This window comes from Rhipicephalus sanguineus, chromosome 4 (assembly GCF_013339695.2).
Source record: "Rhipicephalus sanguineus isolate Rsan-2018 chromosome 4, BIME_Rsan_1.4, whole genome shotgun sequence".
NCBI classification, from domain to species: domain Eukaryota; kingdom Metazoa; phylum Arthropoda; class Arachnida; order Ixodida; family Ixodidae; genus Rhipicephalus; species Rhipicephalus sanguineus.
In genome coordinates this window covers 102,549,556-102,563,754 of record NC_051179.1, presented here as the reverse complement: position 1 = coordinate 102,563,754, position 14,199 = coordinate 102,549,556, and the positions used below count along the sequence as shown (strand labels likewise).

General features: G+C 51.9%; 2 protein-coding genes across 2 annotated transcripts in view; one reads left to right on the top strand and one right to left on the bottom strand.

The window, feature by feature from the left end:
- The window catches only part of LOC119390488 (3 beta-hydroxysteroid dehydrogenase type 7), a 442,541-nt gene that overhangs the window by 265,501 nt on the left and 162,841 nt on the right, over nt 1-14,199 (top strand). The gene's annotated exons all lie outside the window — the stretch shown is intronic.
- LOC119390478 (uncharacterized) overlaps nt 1,785-14,199 on the bottom strand; it is a 233,247-nt gene continuing 220,832 nt past the window's right edge. The window contains 9 exon segments of the mRNA XM_049414847.1: nt 1,785-4,298; nt 5,513-5,726; nt 7,466-7,694; nt 8,288-8,551; nt 8,989-9,231; nt 10,806-11,126; nt 12,465-13,448; nt 14,071-14,124; nt 14,127-14,198. Coding sequence (XP_049270804.1) covers nt 4,295-4,298; nt 5,513-5,726; nt 7,466-7,694; nt 8,288-8,551; nt 8,989-9,231; nt 10,806-11,126; nt 12,465-13,448; nt 14,071-14,124; nt 14,127-14,198 — 2,385 coding nt within the window. The 3' untranslated portion in view covers nt 1,785-4,294.

Below are 14,199 nucleotides of genomic sequence, written 5' to 3'. Positions count from 1 at the left end.
CGCATTGTGTGACGCCTGGTTACAGAATTTGCGTTGTGCGACGCTTGGTGCTTATTTTACTCTTCTACCACGCTATATTGCATATGTTAATGTGGTTCCTTCCCGACATGAAGCCTGTATAGGACCTTTTTGCAAAGCAGTTTCAAGCACGGGCATGGCTCAGAGGTTGAATGCTGGGCTCCAACGCAGAGGGCCCAGGCTCGAACCTTGTTCCATCCTGGAATTTTTTTCTTATTTCGAGCGATAGTGCTTACGGACACCTGCGGCGGCGGCGGACAACTACGGCGCCAAAAACAGCCGGTGAAATGATCTCATAACAGCTTTCGCTGTAAAAAAATGTGTCCGTGATATTGACAAAAACACACCACCCTCCGGTGTGGTCAGGCCATCTCTCGGAGGCGGCGTGAAACCCGCGTCGCACCATCCGCACGCAGGCTTCGCGCAGCCTACGAGAGATGACCAGCAGAAATGTGAGTTCGATCGACGCCACTCGGCTAAAAATGACTGACGAAGATCGTGCCATTGACGCTAAGCGCAAACTTACTGCCCGTATTGCCCACCAGGATCCTCAGAGTCGCGAATACGATGTCCGTCGGCGAGTTGGAATGGTTACAACCCAGACGAGCGCTTCTCGGAAGACAGGTCAAGATTTCAACTGGAGTTGGCCGGGAATCTGTTTGGGTACACGTGCAGCGTACGTGGTCGTCTTATGGTTGGCTAGACACCTTCTCCGGCATGCGTGACCAGGTGCAGCCTGACCGTACGACGGCGACGGTCCGGTATTGTGAGCCATCTGACTGCCCCGAGCAAGTGCCGGTGTGCGGGACGTGTCGCCCCGGTTACAGTAAACTAGACCTTGGTTCGCGACCACCAACGGCAACGGGTACCCCCGCACGGGAGCACCTCCCCAAAAATATATGTCGTCGAGGGAAGGCTGGTGTCGCCACGCCTTCCTTTCATCTGCATACGTCGCTTGACTCACACCAGTGGCAAGTATGTGCATACGTCGCTTGACTAACACCAGCGGCAAGTATGATATCAAGGGGCCACTGTTGACTTAGAAAAGTACGGAGAGGCAAGAAAAAAATCCGGACATGAAGGATAGGACTCTTGTCCTTCGTGTTATGTGTTTTCTAGTCGCGCCATCCTTTTCTAATGTGTACCAACAAGCCCAGGTGCACGTTTTAGGCAACTAATGACGTTGCTAGGGGAATGGCTATGTCAGCAGGGAATTTTAGAATTAAACAAAAACAGCTTCGACGGTCTTCCTTCGCATAATGAAAGGGCTCCGTTTTTCTTTTTTTTTTTGCGCTACGCTAGCAAGAAGCAAGACAATTATCAACTTGAGAAAACAGATATTGCCAGTCGAAGCCGGTTTTAACTACCTTTTTCTTCGCCTGCCACGGCCGCTGTGGTGTCATCTACGTGATAACACGAATTACGTAATCTCTTCTATCTCACACTCGCTTCTATGCGCTACTAGTGAGGTTCGTAAAGTTAGATGCGTTTATTCTTCTCATGCTGTCGGAAGCAGCAGCGCAACATTTGTTTCCTGGATGCTAACTGTACGTGTGTGTGGTCACGGAACATCTGTGACGTCATGGAAGATGTGCACGTATTCGAAGCTAGCTTCGTTTCTCTCGACTTTTTTTCGCAAAGCTCTGACCACAGTGACCGCCGCATCGTCTTTTCAAAGACAAGATCCAGTAGCCCCACTGGCTTATTTATTTTAACTGACATCGACAGGACGAGTAAAAGTAGTACGCCTCTTTGAACGTGGGGGAAAAAAATGGTTTTATTTCCATTCAAGGCGACAGTAGAGAGGACGAAAAAACCGTCGAGATATGAGGCATTTCAACTCGTAACAGCTGGCAACACTGGATGAAAGGCACTCTTCTTAGGGGGGAGAGAACAGACAGATACAAGCACAACCGGAAAGAGAAAAAGAAAAAGAAATCCGATGGGCAAGACCATGCACGCGACATATCTGTCCGACCTCCTCTGAGCATGCGCGCGAAGAAAGAACGACAGCTTTGACAATTTCAGAAAAAGAAAAAAACAAGCAGGGCGTTTCTTTATTTCGCTCTCTTTCTTCCTTCCACGCGAACACAAAATGGCCACCCGCTAGTTAGAGGTCCATGTCCATAAATGTGTACACATTGTACGCGTATACTAGATGTACACTGTCGTGCATAGTTTCGAAACGAAAGACAGTCGTGTAGAGGGAAATAGAAGGGAAGAACATGGTAGTATGTATAATGTATATGTATATAAACGCGGGTTATAAATGGAATGTTAAGAGCTCACGCCTGCAATTCGCGCCTCCTGGACCAGCCACGAGAGGCGCGAAGAGCGAATGACGTCACCGGCACAAGAGCTTACACTTCTTGGTTTTTCATTCTTCTCCTTGACCTCGTAACGCTGTAAACAATCGCGGAGTCATTTTGATTTCACTGCACTCACATCACGCGCACAATATCGCTGGTGCTCACAGGTCAAAGGTTCGCGGGCAGACTGAACCACGAGCTGTATAATACACACACTCCCGCGTCCTATCTAGATTGTGTACCTCGGCCCGATTTTCGATACTGCGACCATGATAATCGTCTCCGGACTGGAATACACACAGGCGCGGTTACGTCATCGTCCGTTTTGTTGACGTCACTTAATGTTAGTGATTACGGAACGGCTCCGGAAGAAAGTGCTAGACGCCTGAAACGGGGTGAGTAAGACTGAGTCTTTTTGTCTCCGCGATTTCACAATTGCTAGAAGTGACCGCGTCATACGTTCCGCGATGGAAGATATACTGGAAGCGATGGGTATATCCCGCTGGAGAAAAATCTTATTTAGTAATCGCAAGCTCGAGGCTGCCCATTCTGCAAAGAGGGAGAGAGAAAACAACGGTCGGCGACGTTTCGGAAGCCTTCGGGTATTTCGGCTTCGCAGCAGCCTGTCCGTTACGTCGAGCGCTTGCCGTAGATGGGGCGTCGATAAACAGCTCACGCCGCGTACGTTTCGAGTCGTCTTGTTTTTGGTATTCGTTAAATGGTCTCGATATGCAACCGCGTTAAAGTCCGGGATCTCAACCCGGGATATCACGACGCGGTTGTATCGTGGTCATGCGAAATTACGTTCCGTACGCTACAAAGTAGCCACGATGTTGCACGGTAGAGTATATTAAATGCGTGAATAATTTCTCCGACTAAGGCTCTGGCGCATATACCCCTCGTATTTTTCCAGAACAGCATGCGTGAATCTAGTCTTAGGTTTGTCCTATAAGAGTGCATGTCCGCAAAACAAGCTCACTCTATAGTCTTGATTGATAACCATTACAATGAAGATATGGAAACGACCAGCACAGTTTCATTTCTTGCTTCGTTGTGGAGTAACACGAAACTTTCGTAACGTGCCTCTTCGTTATTTTACGTTACGGCTGCGGTGTCTTCCGACGTCGTAGGTTATAAGCGTGTGAAAGAATCTCTCGCTCATGCTGCTCCATCCAGAGTGCACACATATGATCTGTGAAAGACAGCGATTTCCGCGATAAAGCTGCATTCCTAAACAGAGCAAACATCCCACTTAGTACGTCGAATGATAAGAATAACAATAATAGAAAAAAACTGCGACTCTCCAGCAAAGCTAACACGCAAGTGTGAGTCGAGAAAAAAAAAATTAAGGAAAAGCCGCTCAAACGAACCACCAGCACGGCACTCAAGGCATCTGGCATTAGTTAGCATTTCAGGTTAGACTTCAAAACACAGGCGGACAGACGATAATGTTACGGGGACACGCACACAAATAATTAACGAGCACTGTACAGGTGATGACGCGCCATTTCCTTCCTTCGGCATAGAGTTTCGGTTTCTCCTTCAACCGCCGTGAACAGGTCAGGTTAGCAACACTGCGCTCTCTTGAGCACGCGCGCGTTGTGACGTAAGCTGGCAGCAGCTTTCGGGCAAGGCGACTAAAAAAAAATGTAAGTAGTGCAAACGTAAGTCCTTTTTTTTTTTTCCAGCACTACTGCGCCCACTGCTGGCGGATGGGTTAAGTAACAGGCAACACAACAACGATCAGAGAGAACATCGTAGCTCAGCGAGGCGTTCGACGTGGTTCAGCAGCGCGGCAGTCGGGAGGGCGACCGCTAGGTGGCGATGGCAAAATCCCTGTGGCCTGCCCGCTCGCTTGCTTGCTCGATGCTTGTTCGTGAGCCAGGCGAACAACTTGTGACCGGCTTGTGGGGAAGTAGGAGGTCTTGTAAAAGGTCCTGAGGAACTAGAGGTCAGCCTGGGCGACCTCACCTGGAGTCAGAAAAAGAAAGGAGGGTACTTTAACGGATAGAGAGAGAGAGAGCGAGATCACTTTAAAGTACGCAAAGCAATGACGTCAAGTGGATGAGCTTTTGCCTCTGGCCTGCTAATGTACGTAAAGTGGAAACAGAACAAAAGGGAGATGGATGGAGGGCGAGTGACATGGTAGTGTGCAATGAAGCGCGTGTATACGTGCGATATGCGCAAGTGATCTGCGCACCCACCTCTGTTACTGCGCATGGTAGAAGAGCAAGAAGCGTCCGCAAGCGGACGCTCGCCAAGGCAAAGGCAGAGAAGACGTCTGCCTCCGGGCGGCACGATAACTTCTCCAATAATGAACCGATTTGAAACATTCTTTCGGGAAAACGCTCCTTACAGATGACGCTTAACAACTGTAAATGTGTAACCAAATTTTGCAATGGAGGCCCGGAAGACGGGCCCTTCTGTGTTTTCACAAATAGGTGTATATAAACAAGGTCCGCTCACTGTCTCTGAGGGTTCCTCCGCTTGTCCTCTTAAAAGGGCACTGACACGAACATTTTCAATTGTAGTTTTCTTGCGTCAAATGAAAGGCCAAGCCCTTAAGAGCCTAGAAAATGTAGTGCTAAGCGCGAGTGCACCCTGAAAAAGTAATGACAGTATGTTCTTAAAAGCTAGTTTCGGTTCCTACTGTACCTGACGTCACAACACGGCATGAGCTTCTCGTCACGTGCTCACACAATACTTAGTGACGATTCCACTGCCGCTCCGCACCGTGGCTTCGTTGGTGACGCACAGGCGGCCATTTTGAATGTTTTAGTGCCGCACCAGCGCCCATCCTGGAAGTTTTGGTACCTATAGCGTCATCACAACTAGCCAGACTGCTGCGTACTGCAGCGTGAAGTCACTAGCATTAGTACTACAGCCTGACGTCAAGCTAGTGTCGATGTTGGTAGGTGCGTCATGGAAAAGTTGACTTTAATAACAAAATAAAAGATCTTAACAGCGTTTTGCTGAGCTTACACTTGCTCAGAGCCGTCTCTGCATACAGGAGATTTGTATGACAGAGTAAACTCGCCTTCGAAAAAAAGGTGTCAGTACCCCTTCAACACCTCTATCTGTGATGACTCACTGAACATATGGCAGCACATTACGGCGCGTATGTGGACCTGTCTACCTTCTGGTTATTAACCTCCCTGCTTTCCTCTTCTCTTTCTCTTGTTTACCTGGCGTACGCGACGTTGTCGTCGAGCATCATCATGCTCCCGTAGAGGGAGCTGGGTGGCTGGAACTGGCTGCCTCCGTCGTACATCTCCAGAGGGTACAGGTCGGCACCCTGCACCTGCACCGAGCCGGAACCATCCGACGCGAGATCATCCGTCGACAGCCGAGAGAACTGGCCGTTCAGCTTCTTGCTTGTCGTCAGCGTGCCCTGAGAACCTGCGAAGTCCAGTCCAGTTTGGTTCAACGTTCTTGTTGCCTCAATAACTGGTTCAAAAATCCACGCGGGGGACCTGACCACACTTCGAGATCTTACAATGTCCCCATTGGGATCCGCTCCTCATACATTTGCTTCATCTTCGTACCCATTAACATTTGTCAGCACGTGGTAAAAATGTCAGTTCAATAAAAAATATGAAAGTCAGGCAGAACCAATGATTTTGTCCGTTTATATGAAAGTAGACAGCCCCAGACACATGACATGACACAATTTTTGCGTTCGATGACTTTATTCAGTGTTGCTGTTATAGCGGCGAAGAGCCATCACTAACCAACATTTGTCACAATTTAGCCAACATTAGGGATAACTTAGCTATCAGCGTTAGGATAGGATTAAATGGAGAAATACGGCAGAGCCCTTTTCGCTGCAGTGAAGGTAGTCAGGCTGATGATGATGAACCAGCCATCAGTGGTTGACATATAGCCGAAGCGCGTTACCCGACATTGGCCACAATTTATCTCAATTCAACCAATGCTAGGCAGCTGATAGCATATGAGCAAATACTGCAGGCTAGGACAACACCGGTCACAGTTCTCCGTTGAGAAATAGAAGGTGATATCCCAAGATATGCTCTCGCGTAACATGTGTAACATAACGTGTTAAAGTGCCCAATACCGATGCCCTAACCATAGGAAAAAAATTACACCATCTCCCGCTAAAGGGGACCATGAGGCGACGCGAAGCCGGAGCACTTGCATGATCGCATTCCGTTGGCGTTCGTTGGGCATGCTACCGCCCTCGCGTCGTGGAACGCGAAGAGGAACACTACGCGAGTCGTGTCTTCCCTCTAGCCTGGCCGTTAATTCTCACAGGGCGAGCGGGCAACGCGGTCGACAGGCGCGCGAGAGGAATTCAGCGTAGGAGAGGAGAGCGAGCGGGAGGGGACGCGCAAGCGCTGGCGCTCACCGCGGCGCTGAGAGAATTTCGAACGCGGTCGACAAGGCGCGCGAGAGGAGAGTTGAGCATGCGTAGTGTGAGTGCGGACTACCATGCCGCGGGACATACTCCCGAGCAAGAGATGCCTTCGCATCTAAAACGTCACAGTTACGCCGCAAGGGCGAAACAATGAATGCGATAGCAACAAATTGGAATGTTATGCGAAGTAAGGTGAGCAGCTAACTTCCTTAGCACCCGATCTGGTGTAACTAACGCTGGCGTGGGGAAATGTGGTCACCGCAGCGGGCGAAGCGATCTTCCTGCTGTCGAATGCTTCAAAGCAAACTTAGCAGTGGGATCACACGCTACCAATGTGTGAGCTGTTAGCTGATACCTGTCAAGATAAGGAGAGCGCGACCGCGCCCGGCCGATCAAAGTAAACAGTTCCCGTTGGAGCGACGCAGCCCCTCCTCCGGGGTCCCCCAGCGCACTTCGCGCCGGCTGCCCCCGCGCACTTTCACTCGCGCATAGAACATAAGATGCGCAGGGTGATGTTATCGCCCTTGGACTTTATACGGAACCTCACGGCGACGCCGACGGCAACAGTAAGAATGCGCTTGAAGTGTCCATATAATTGTTATCGCAATGAAATAGTTGTCCACCGCAGCCAGGCTTCCTGCGCGCGCGCGCGCACACACACACACACACACACACACACACACACACACACACACACACACACACACACACACACACACACACACACACACACACGCGCGCGCGCGCGCGCGCGCGCTCTCACCGTAGAAGACGGGCGCTACAGTGGGTGCCGCCTTGCGGAGCGTGCCGTAGACGGAGGGCGTGTAAGGAGGGCCCCTGGGCTGCAGACGCGCCTTGATCTCCTGGTCGCGGGCCTGGCGAGCCAGCTTGTTGTACAGGTACACCTTCCTCAGGTACAGGCACAGCATCACCAGCGTGGCGCACACCAGGTTCGCCACGGCGATGGTCGCGTCCCGGTAGCGCGTCGGCAGCTGCGGTTGCGCGTCAGCGCGTCGTCAGTCCTCGCGCAGATGCCAGCATTCGAACATTTATGGTTATGTCCCACCGCTGTTTTCTTTTTGTCTATTGTATGCAGTCTTTAGAACCAGTGTCCTACTCGTACATTCAGTGATGGCCTCGTTTTTCTGCATGATGTAATTTTGTAACGACGTAATTGCTACTGTCGGACCTAGCCGACGTCAAAGTACAAAGAATTAAATTTATGGTGCTAAAGTCTACGCTGTCTATCAAGGCGCTGAGAAAGGGAAAGGAAGTGTTTGATGCAGGCGGATCTCACCAAGTTGCAGACGAAATGTGTAAAGAAATGCTATACTCGCAGCATTAAAACACGTCAACTGATGCGACTGTTCATCAGGTGTCGATCGCTCCAGAGCTGCACGGGTTCTAGGTGACCGCGAATGCTTTCCAAGGGACACACAAACACACACAGGAGCCCTCGCACACGCTTCTTTCCGAATTCTGAGATCTCTCGGCAACTTTGCGTAAACCATTAACAAGAAAGCGAAGAAAAACAACCGGCTTTCAAGGGGCGTCTCAGTTAAAAAGAAAAGAAAAGAAAACTGACCTGCGTGCCGAGCACAGTCCAGGCGAGCCACGCGAGTCCGACGGAGACGCAGCAGGCGAGTATCCACCGCGACTCGCCGTTGTTCTCTCGGCAGGGCCACGTGAGCACGGAGAAGAGGATGGTGACGGCCAGCAGAAGCATGACGTACACCATGGAGACGACGAGCTCGTCCTCGAAAGATGCGGGAGGAGCACAGCGCCACACGCGCTCGTACAGGCCGATGCGAGGCGGCATCAGCACCAGCCACGCCGCCGTCAGGACAACCTGCACGCGAAACAGAGCAGGGCATTCAGCACTTATTCAAGTGTGTGAGCCGCAGGGTTCTCCATTAGGTGGAGCCAATTTTCGCCGGAGCACCACATCTTGGCGCTACGGTGCCTTAAGTGCCATCCTGGTGTCATAAGTTCTTATCTAAAGATAACCCTGTGAAAAGGTTAACCCTGCGCAATATACTGACGCCTCAAGGTTTCTGTAAACTTTAGGAATGTTCTGTCAAGGTATCGCAACAGAGTCTGCGAGGATCGCCGTGAGCTGCTTCCGTGTTCGCGAAGAATGCGACGGTATATAACAGAGCGTGCAAGTATGCAGCAATCGCTGTCCAGGCTTCGGGGCTGATTCCAGAGAAGCATGTCGTTCCTCCTCGCACCAGAAAGTAAAACTGTGGAAGACTGAACACAAACACAGGGCCATCGTATACATACCTGTATGACGACGAGTCCGCAGGCGATGACGAGCAGTCCGGCTGGACTGCTGAGCTGCGTGGTGTCGTGGTGCATGCGCTGGTGGTATCCCATGAGGCGCCACGTGTTGAGCACCTTGACGAGCATGCCCGAGAATATGATGGAGTAGGCGAGTCCCATCAGGAAGCGGCGCACGCCGCAGCTGGCCTCGGTGGCGCCCACCACGAAGGCGAAGTTCACCGCGTACAGGGCCAGCAGGCCGACCTGAACGTTAGGCACGAAGCCGAAGCATGCGCGTGCGCTGTAGCAAAGAAGTGAGCAGAGCCACGAGTGCTCGAACTGATAGTAACATTATCGACGGCGCTCAAATAGAGCAGCCGACCGAAAATCGCTGCAACTAATTTGCAATCAGGAAACTAAAGCACCTATAGCTCTGATTTCTCGAAATTCTATGCGATACAGAACTGATACGATGCTAACATTATGCTACCGTCTCGGTTTCTCAAAATGTCGAAAGTGGTGCACTATTTGCAGATTCCATCTAATTATACCTAACATAGAGCCTTCCCGTGTTCCTCTTGGCTCCATGACAACGGAATACACAAATTATGCTAAAGATGGGGCTTGATTTCTAACATGTATTCTCGATTCCTTAACCGATCGTGTCTCGGGCGGTGCTGATTGTGAAACGAACGACAGCACGGACAACGTTCTGTTTAATCTTATCTGCCTCTTTCCAGCACGCAGGCCCAATCTTACCATATAATAAAGCTAACCCGACAGAGAGGGCAGCAGCACCGTGCGCAATGAGACGCGTCAAGGAAAGACGCTCAACAGGCGAACGTGCATGCATACAGAGTGTCTTGAAGGCCACACGCAAAATGGCAGAGAAATGAACTCATTATTTCGCAACACTGCATTGTTAATATTAACACTGCCGCCGTTTTTGCACTAGTTATACCATCGCGCCAGCCCATGCCGCAAAGGCGAGTACAGAGGCGGGCCATAGAGTCCGATCATAGTGCGGAAGTTGGTGCCGCAGCTTGAAAGTACACTCCAGCGTTTTCGCATACCACTTAATGCAGGGCCGTACCCAGGAATATTTTTCGGGGGGTGTTTGTGTGTAGAACTGCCAACTTTGGCAACTGGTGGTCGCTGTGCGGGCGTGCAAGTATTTTAGTGTTTAGTGTCACCCGAAAAGTTAAATCATGAAAAAATTTGGGGGGTGTCAAAACCCCCTCGACCCCCCCCCCCCTTAGTTACGGTGCTGGCTTAATGGTATGTTCGGCCGCTGAGAGAAGGAATCGAACCCACAACCGCACGCTCAGATACTCAATCACGTTCCGTGACTCGTCCGCTTGCTTACACGTCAGCCTCCGTGGTAGCTAGGCAGGTAAGGTGTCGCGCTGCTAAGCTCGAGGGCGCGAGTTCGATTCCCGGCCGCGGTGGCAGAATTTCGATGGGAGCGAAACGCAAGAACACCCGTGTACTCCGATTAAGGTGCAAGGTAAATAATTTAAGTTGGTCGAATTTAAATCCGGAGTCCCCGACTACGACGTGCATCGTAATAAAATCGTGACACAGAGTAAAGGTGCAGAAGACGAAGACAGAGAAGAGGCCTGGCACACACGAGCGCTGTATACACACGCAGCACTTGCGTGTGTCAAGCCTCTTCCCTGTCTTCGCCTTCTGCTTATTTACCCAGTGTCATGTCACACCAACAAGCCCATAATGCTACCCTAGTGAACATCATATCGTGGTTTTGGCACGTAAGCCACCAGATGGCCAATCGTCTGAACAAGAGTCGAAGTGGCGGTGTCACCGAACCACGTGCTCACCAGGATCATGTAGCCGAGGACGGTAGTGCCCACAGTGACGGGAAACGCCATGAGGAAGTAGAGTGCGCAGATGATGACCAGCACCATGCCGAGCAGAGACAGCGCAGTGACCACGATGCCCCACACGGTGCGGAAGTTGGCCGCCAGGGACTCGCGGTGCTGGCGCAGGTACTCGTTGTCCACCGGTCCACCCGCAGTGGCGCTGGACGCCGGGCATCGCTCGTCGCAGTCGCGCACGCAAGTCGACATGGGCGCCACGCCGCTGAAGAAGTCCACCTGGCCGTCGTCCACGAAGAGCACGTTCTTGAAGAAAGAGCCCACCTGCCGTAAAAGGAGTAAAAGGCAACTCCCATTGAACAGTAGCTCGGCGCCGTTGAGGTGTTCGCAAATGCAGCACCGCAAAAGCTCGCCGAGTTCGGGATCCTGGAGCATCCTCTGCCGTTGACTTCGGGATTACGAGCACCTTCATGAGATTTGGCACCGCTAGTACCGTAAGCGCTGGCTTCTACTGCCGACACCATTCTTGGCGTTGTGATAAGGTCACACGATAGGCACTACGCCTGGAGATTGCTGTCGCATAGGTAATGGCGCGTCTACTGATAACGGCATGATCATAGGCGTGCGTAGGGTTCTATTTCAGAGGGGCTGGGACAACTTTCACCCCCACTCTCAATATCGGTCATGTCCAATAGAAAATAAGCTTCGCAATGAAGGCAAATGTGAGAATTAAGCGGTCACGTGCTTCTCACAACGGTCTGCCTTTCGTCCTCGGCTTTCCGGGTTTTTCCGGGTGGAAAGTAAAGAGTTCCTGGAATGCAACATAACGGGTCCCCGGCCGCCATTATCGACGAAAACCCGCGTGTCCAAAACACTGCACCTTCAATGGCGCTACAAGTCCGTCTGAGTAAAGCTAAAGGGCAGACTTGGCGCCCCCTCCGATGATTAGGAGGGTTGGCCCTGCCCTCCTTGTGTTCATGCCTATGGGCATGGAATCTGGTAATAGTGATCGAGGTCAACGACCGATTTTTCGGAGACGCATGTGCGTGATAATTCGGACGCGTTAACGGCACCACGTGTGATGACGTCTGATATTTCGGACGCCGAAGCCCTCCAATTTCACATTTTTCGGACTCTCCGCCTCACTACAGGTTATAAATGGCATTGAACAAAGCCACCACTACCGCTGCGGCAAGCAGATCGTGCTCCGATCTGCTTGCCGCCATTGGATGTTTCCTTAAAATCAGCCATGCCCCAATGAAGAACTGTTAGGTGGTCAAGCATGCGCAAGGTATTGCGTTGAAGCATAACAAAAAAAAAGGAAGAAAAAGGAGTACTGCGCCGGGACGCAGTATATATACACGCGCGCACTCGCCGTCTCCTGTCGCAGCAGACACATCGAGGTGCCTAGGTAAGAGCGCCTCAATAGGAGTGCAACAGTGCATTCTTTTGAGAACACATCAATCCAGGTTCGCTTTTACATACCTCCGCATACGTTACGTGCGGTAACACCTCGCAAATAAAGTGACCGAAGATGTGATCAAAGCTAAACCAGTCTGAACTTGATGAATGTTCAGTGGGCTGGGCTTAGAGTTAAGATCCATCGCAATAACAATCGCGACACACACGCGGTATACGACTCGTAAACGAGAAGTGACGTACGTTCTGGTAGGTGTAGTTGCGGACGCTGCTTCCGTTCATCTTGAGTACTCGGTATCCGAACGTGGTGATGGTGGACGGCTGGCACTCGGAGCAGCTCTCCAGATCCGTGCCCAGCAGCGTCACGCTCACCTCGCGCCGCAGCGCGCTCTTCTTGCACCCTTCGAGGCTGTCCAGTCCACCGGCGAGCGCCGCCGGGCAGTTCTTAGCAACGTGGTCCCGCACAGCTGCCGCGATGCGCATCACCGTGTCGACGGTATGGTACACGTAGCGATCCTGCTGCACTTCCAGTTTCTCGCGGCCCGTGCAGATGCGCGCGAACTGCTCGTGCACGCGGCGCGCGTTGGGCAGCCGACAGCCGAACTGAAGCTGCCAGAACTCCTCGAACCAGGCGTCCGGAATGGGCTCGTGGCGGCCCAGCGTCAGCGAGGACACGAAGCGGGCGTAGTCCGGCAGCGGCTCGTTGTCCAGCCTGAGCGAGAATACGTCCACGTCGGCGCCATGCAGCGTCTCCAGCAACCGCTCGTTGTCGCTGAAGCCCTCGGTAGCGACCCAAACGAAGCGCTCGAGCAACGAAGCCCTTCGCGCGGCGACCGCTATCCGGTTGCTGACCTCCTTGTCTTCGGCGAGCACGACGACGACTCGGACGTCCGAGTCGGTGAGCTTGAGCACCGTGGCCAGGACGTCCTCCTCGGTGGCGTCGGGGTCGACCCTCTGCGAGTCGGCGACGCACAGGCCCAGCCTGGCGAGCGACTTGGTCACGTGGTAGTAGGCGTCTTGGCCGAATGCGTCGCCGGAGTAGAGGAAGTACACGTAGCTCCAGTCGTAGTGACGCAGCAGGCCCAGCGCCGCCTCCACTTGCCACACTATCGGCGGCAGGGTCTGTATCCCGACGGGTCGGCTCTCCTGAGTGAACCTCGACGTCGTGCTTGTCAGGACCAGCGGCACACCGGCGTCCTTCAGCACGGGCGCCACTTCTTCGGCAACCTGCGGCGGCAATCGGAGCCAGAAAAAAAAAGGCATATCGGGATGTTTCAAACAAAACAAGTTAATGATAGTTTCGTTCTCATAGTATAGTTTCACCGCATAGTTTCGTTCTCCTGCATCCTTTTTTTTACTTTTTAAAGTAAGTTTCTGAGCGACAACGTATTCTATGTACACGCGTTTTATGTACTTCACAATTCAGCAGCCCTTCAACAAGTGCCAGTTGAGGTACTACCTTGGACTGGAAGAAAGTGGCGGCAAAGACGGACACAAGAGAACAGAAGCGGACAACACAAACGCCGGCGTCTGGTTCTTTTCTGTTTCCGAGTTTGCACGCCTTACCTTCTGCCATCATAAACCTCCGCCAATTAGCTTAAGTTTTCGTGGTTCCACATTGAACTTTGCGGCCGATGGAACGCAGGTTTGTAGATGCTGCAAACTAACTGTCTACACTTTCTAAGATTTTCGAACGAATCTCGGGTGCTGGAACACTTCACAAAAAAAACCAGCTTAGGGGAAGATCAACGTGTTTGCGCGGAGCAAACGCCAGCTAGTGAACTTGCGCAAGGGTACATTATAGTATGTGCACAAACGTACGACGCATACGCCAAGTCAACCAACCAACCTTGTTTTCAAAGGTGATCATGGACACCAGAGGTTGGCCTTGGCCTCCCTCATCGATGACGTCATGTAGCCATACACGAGGGACTCTGCACGCTGAGGAGTGGCGCACGAGTCGAACACCACGGCGTCC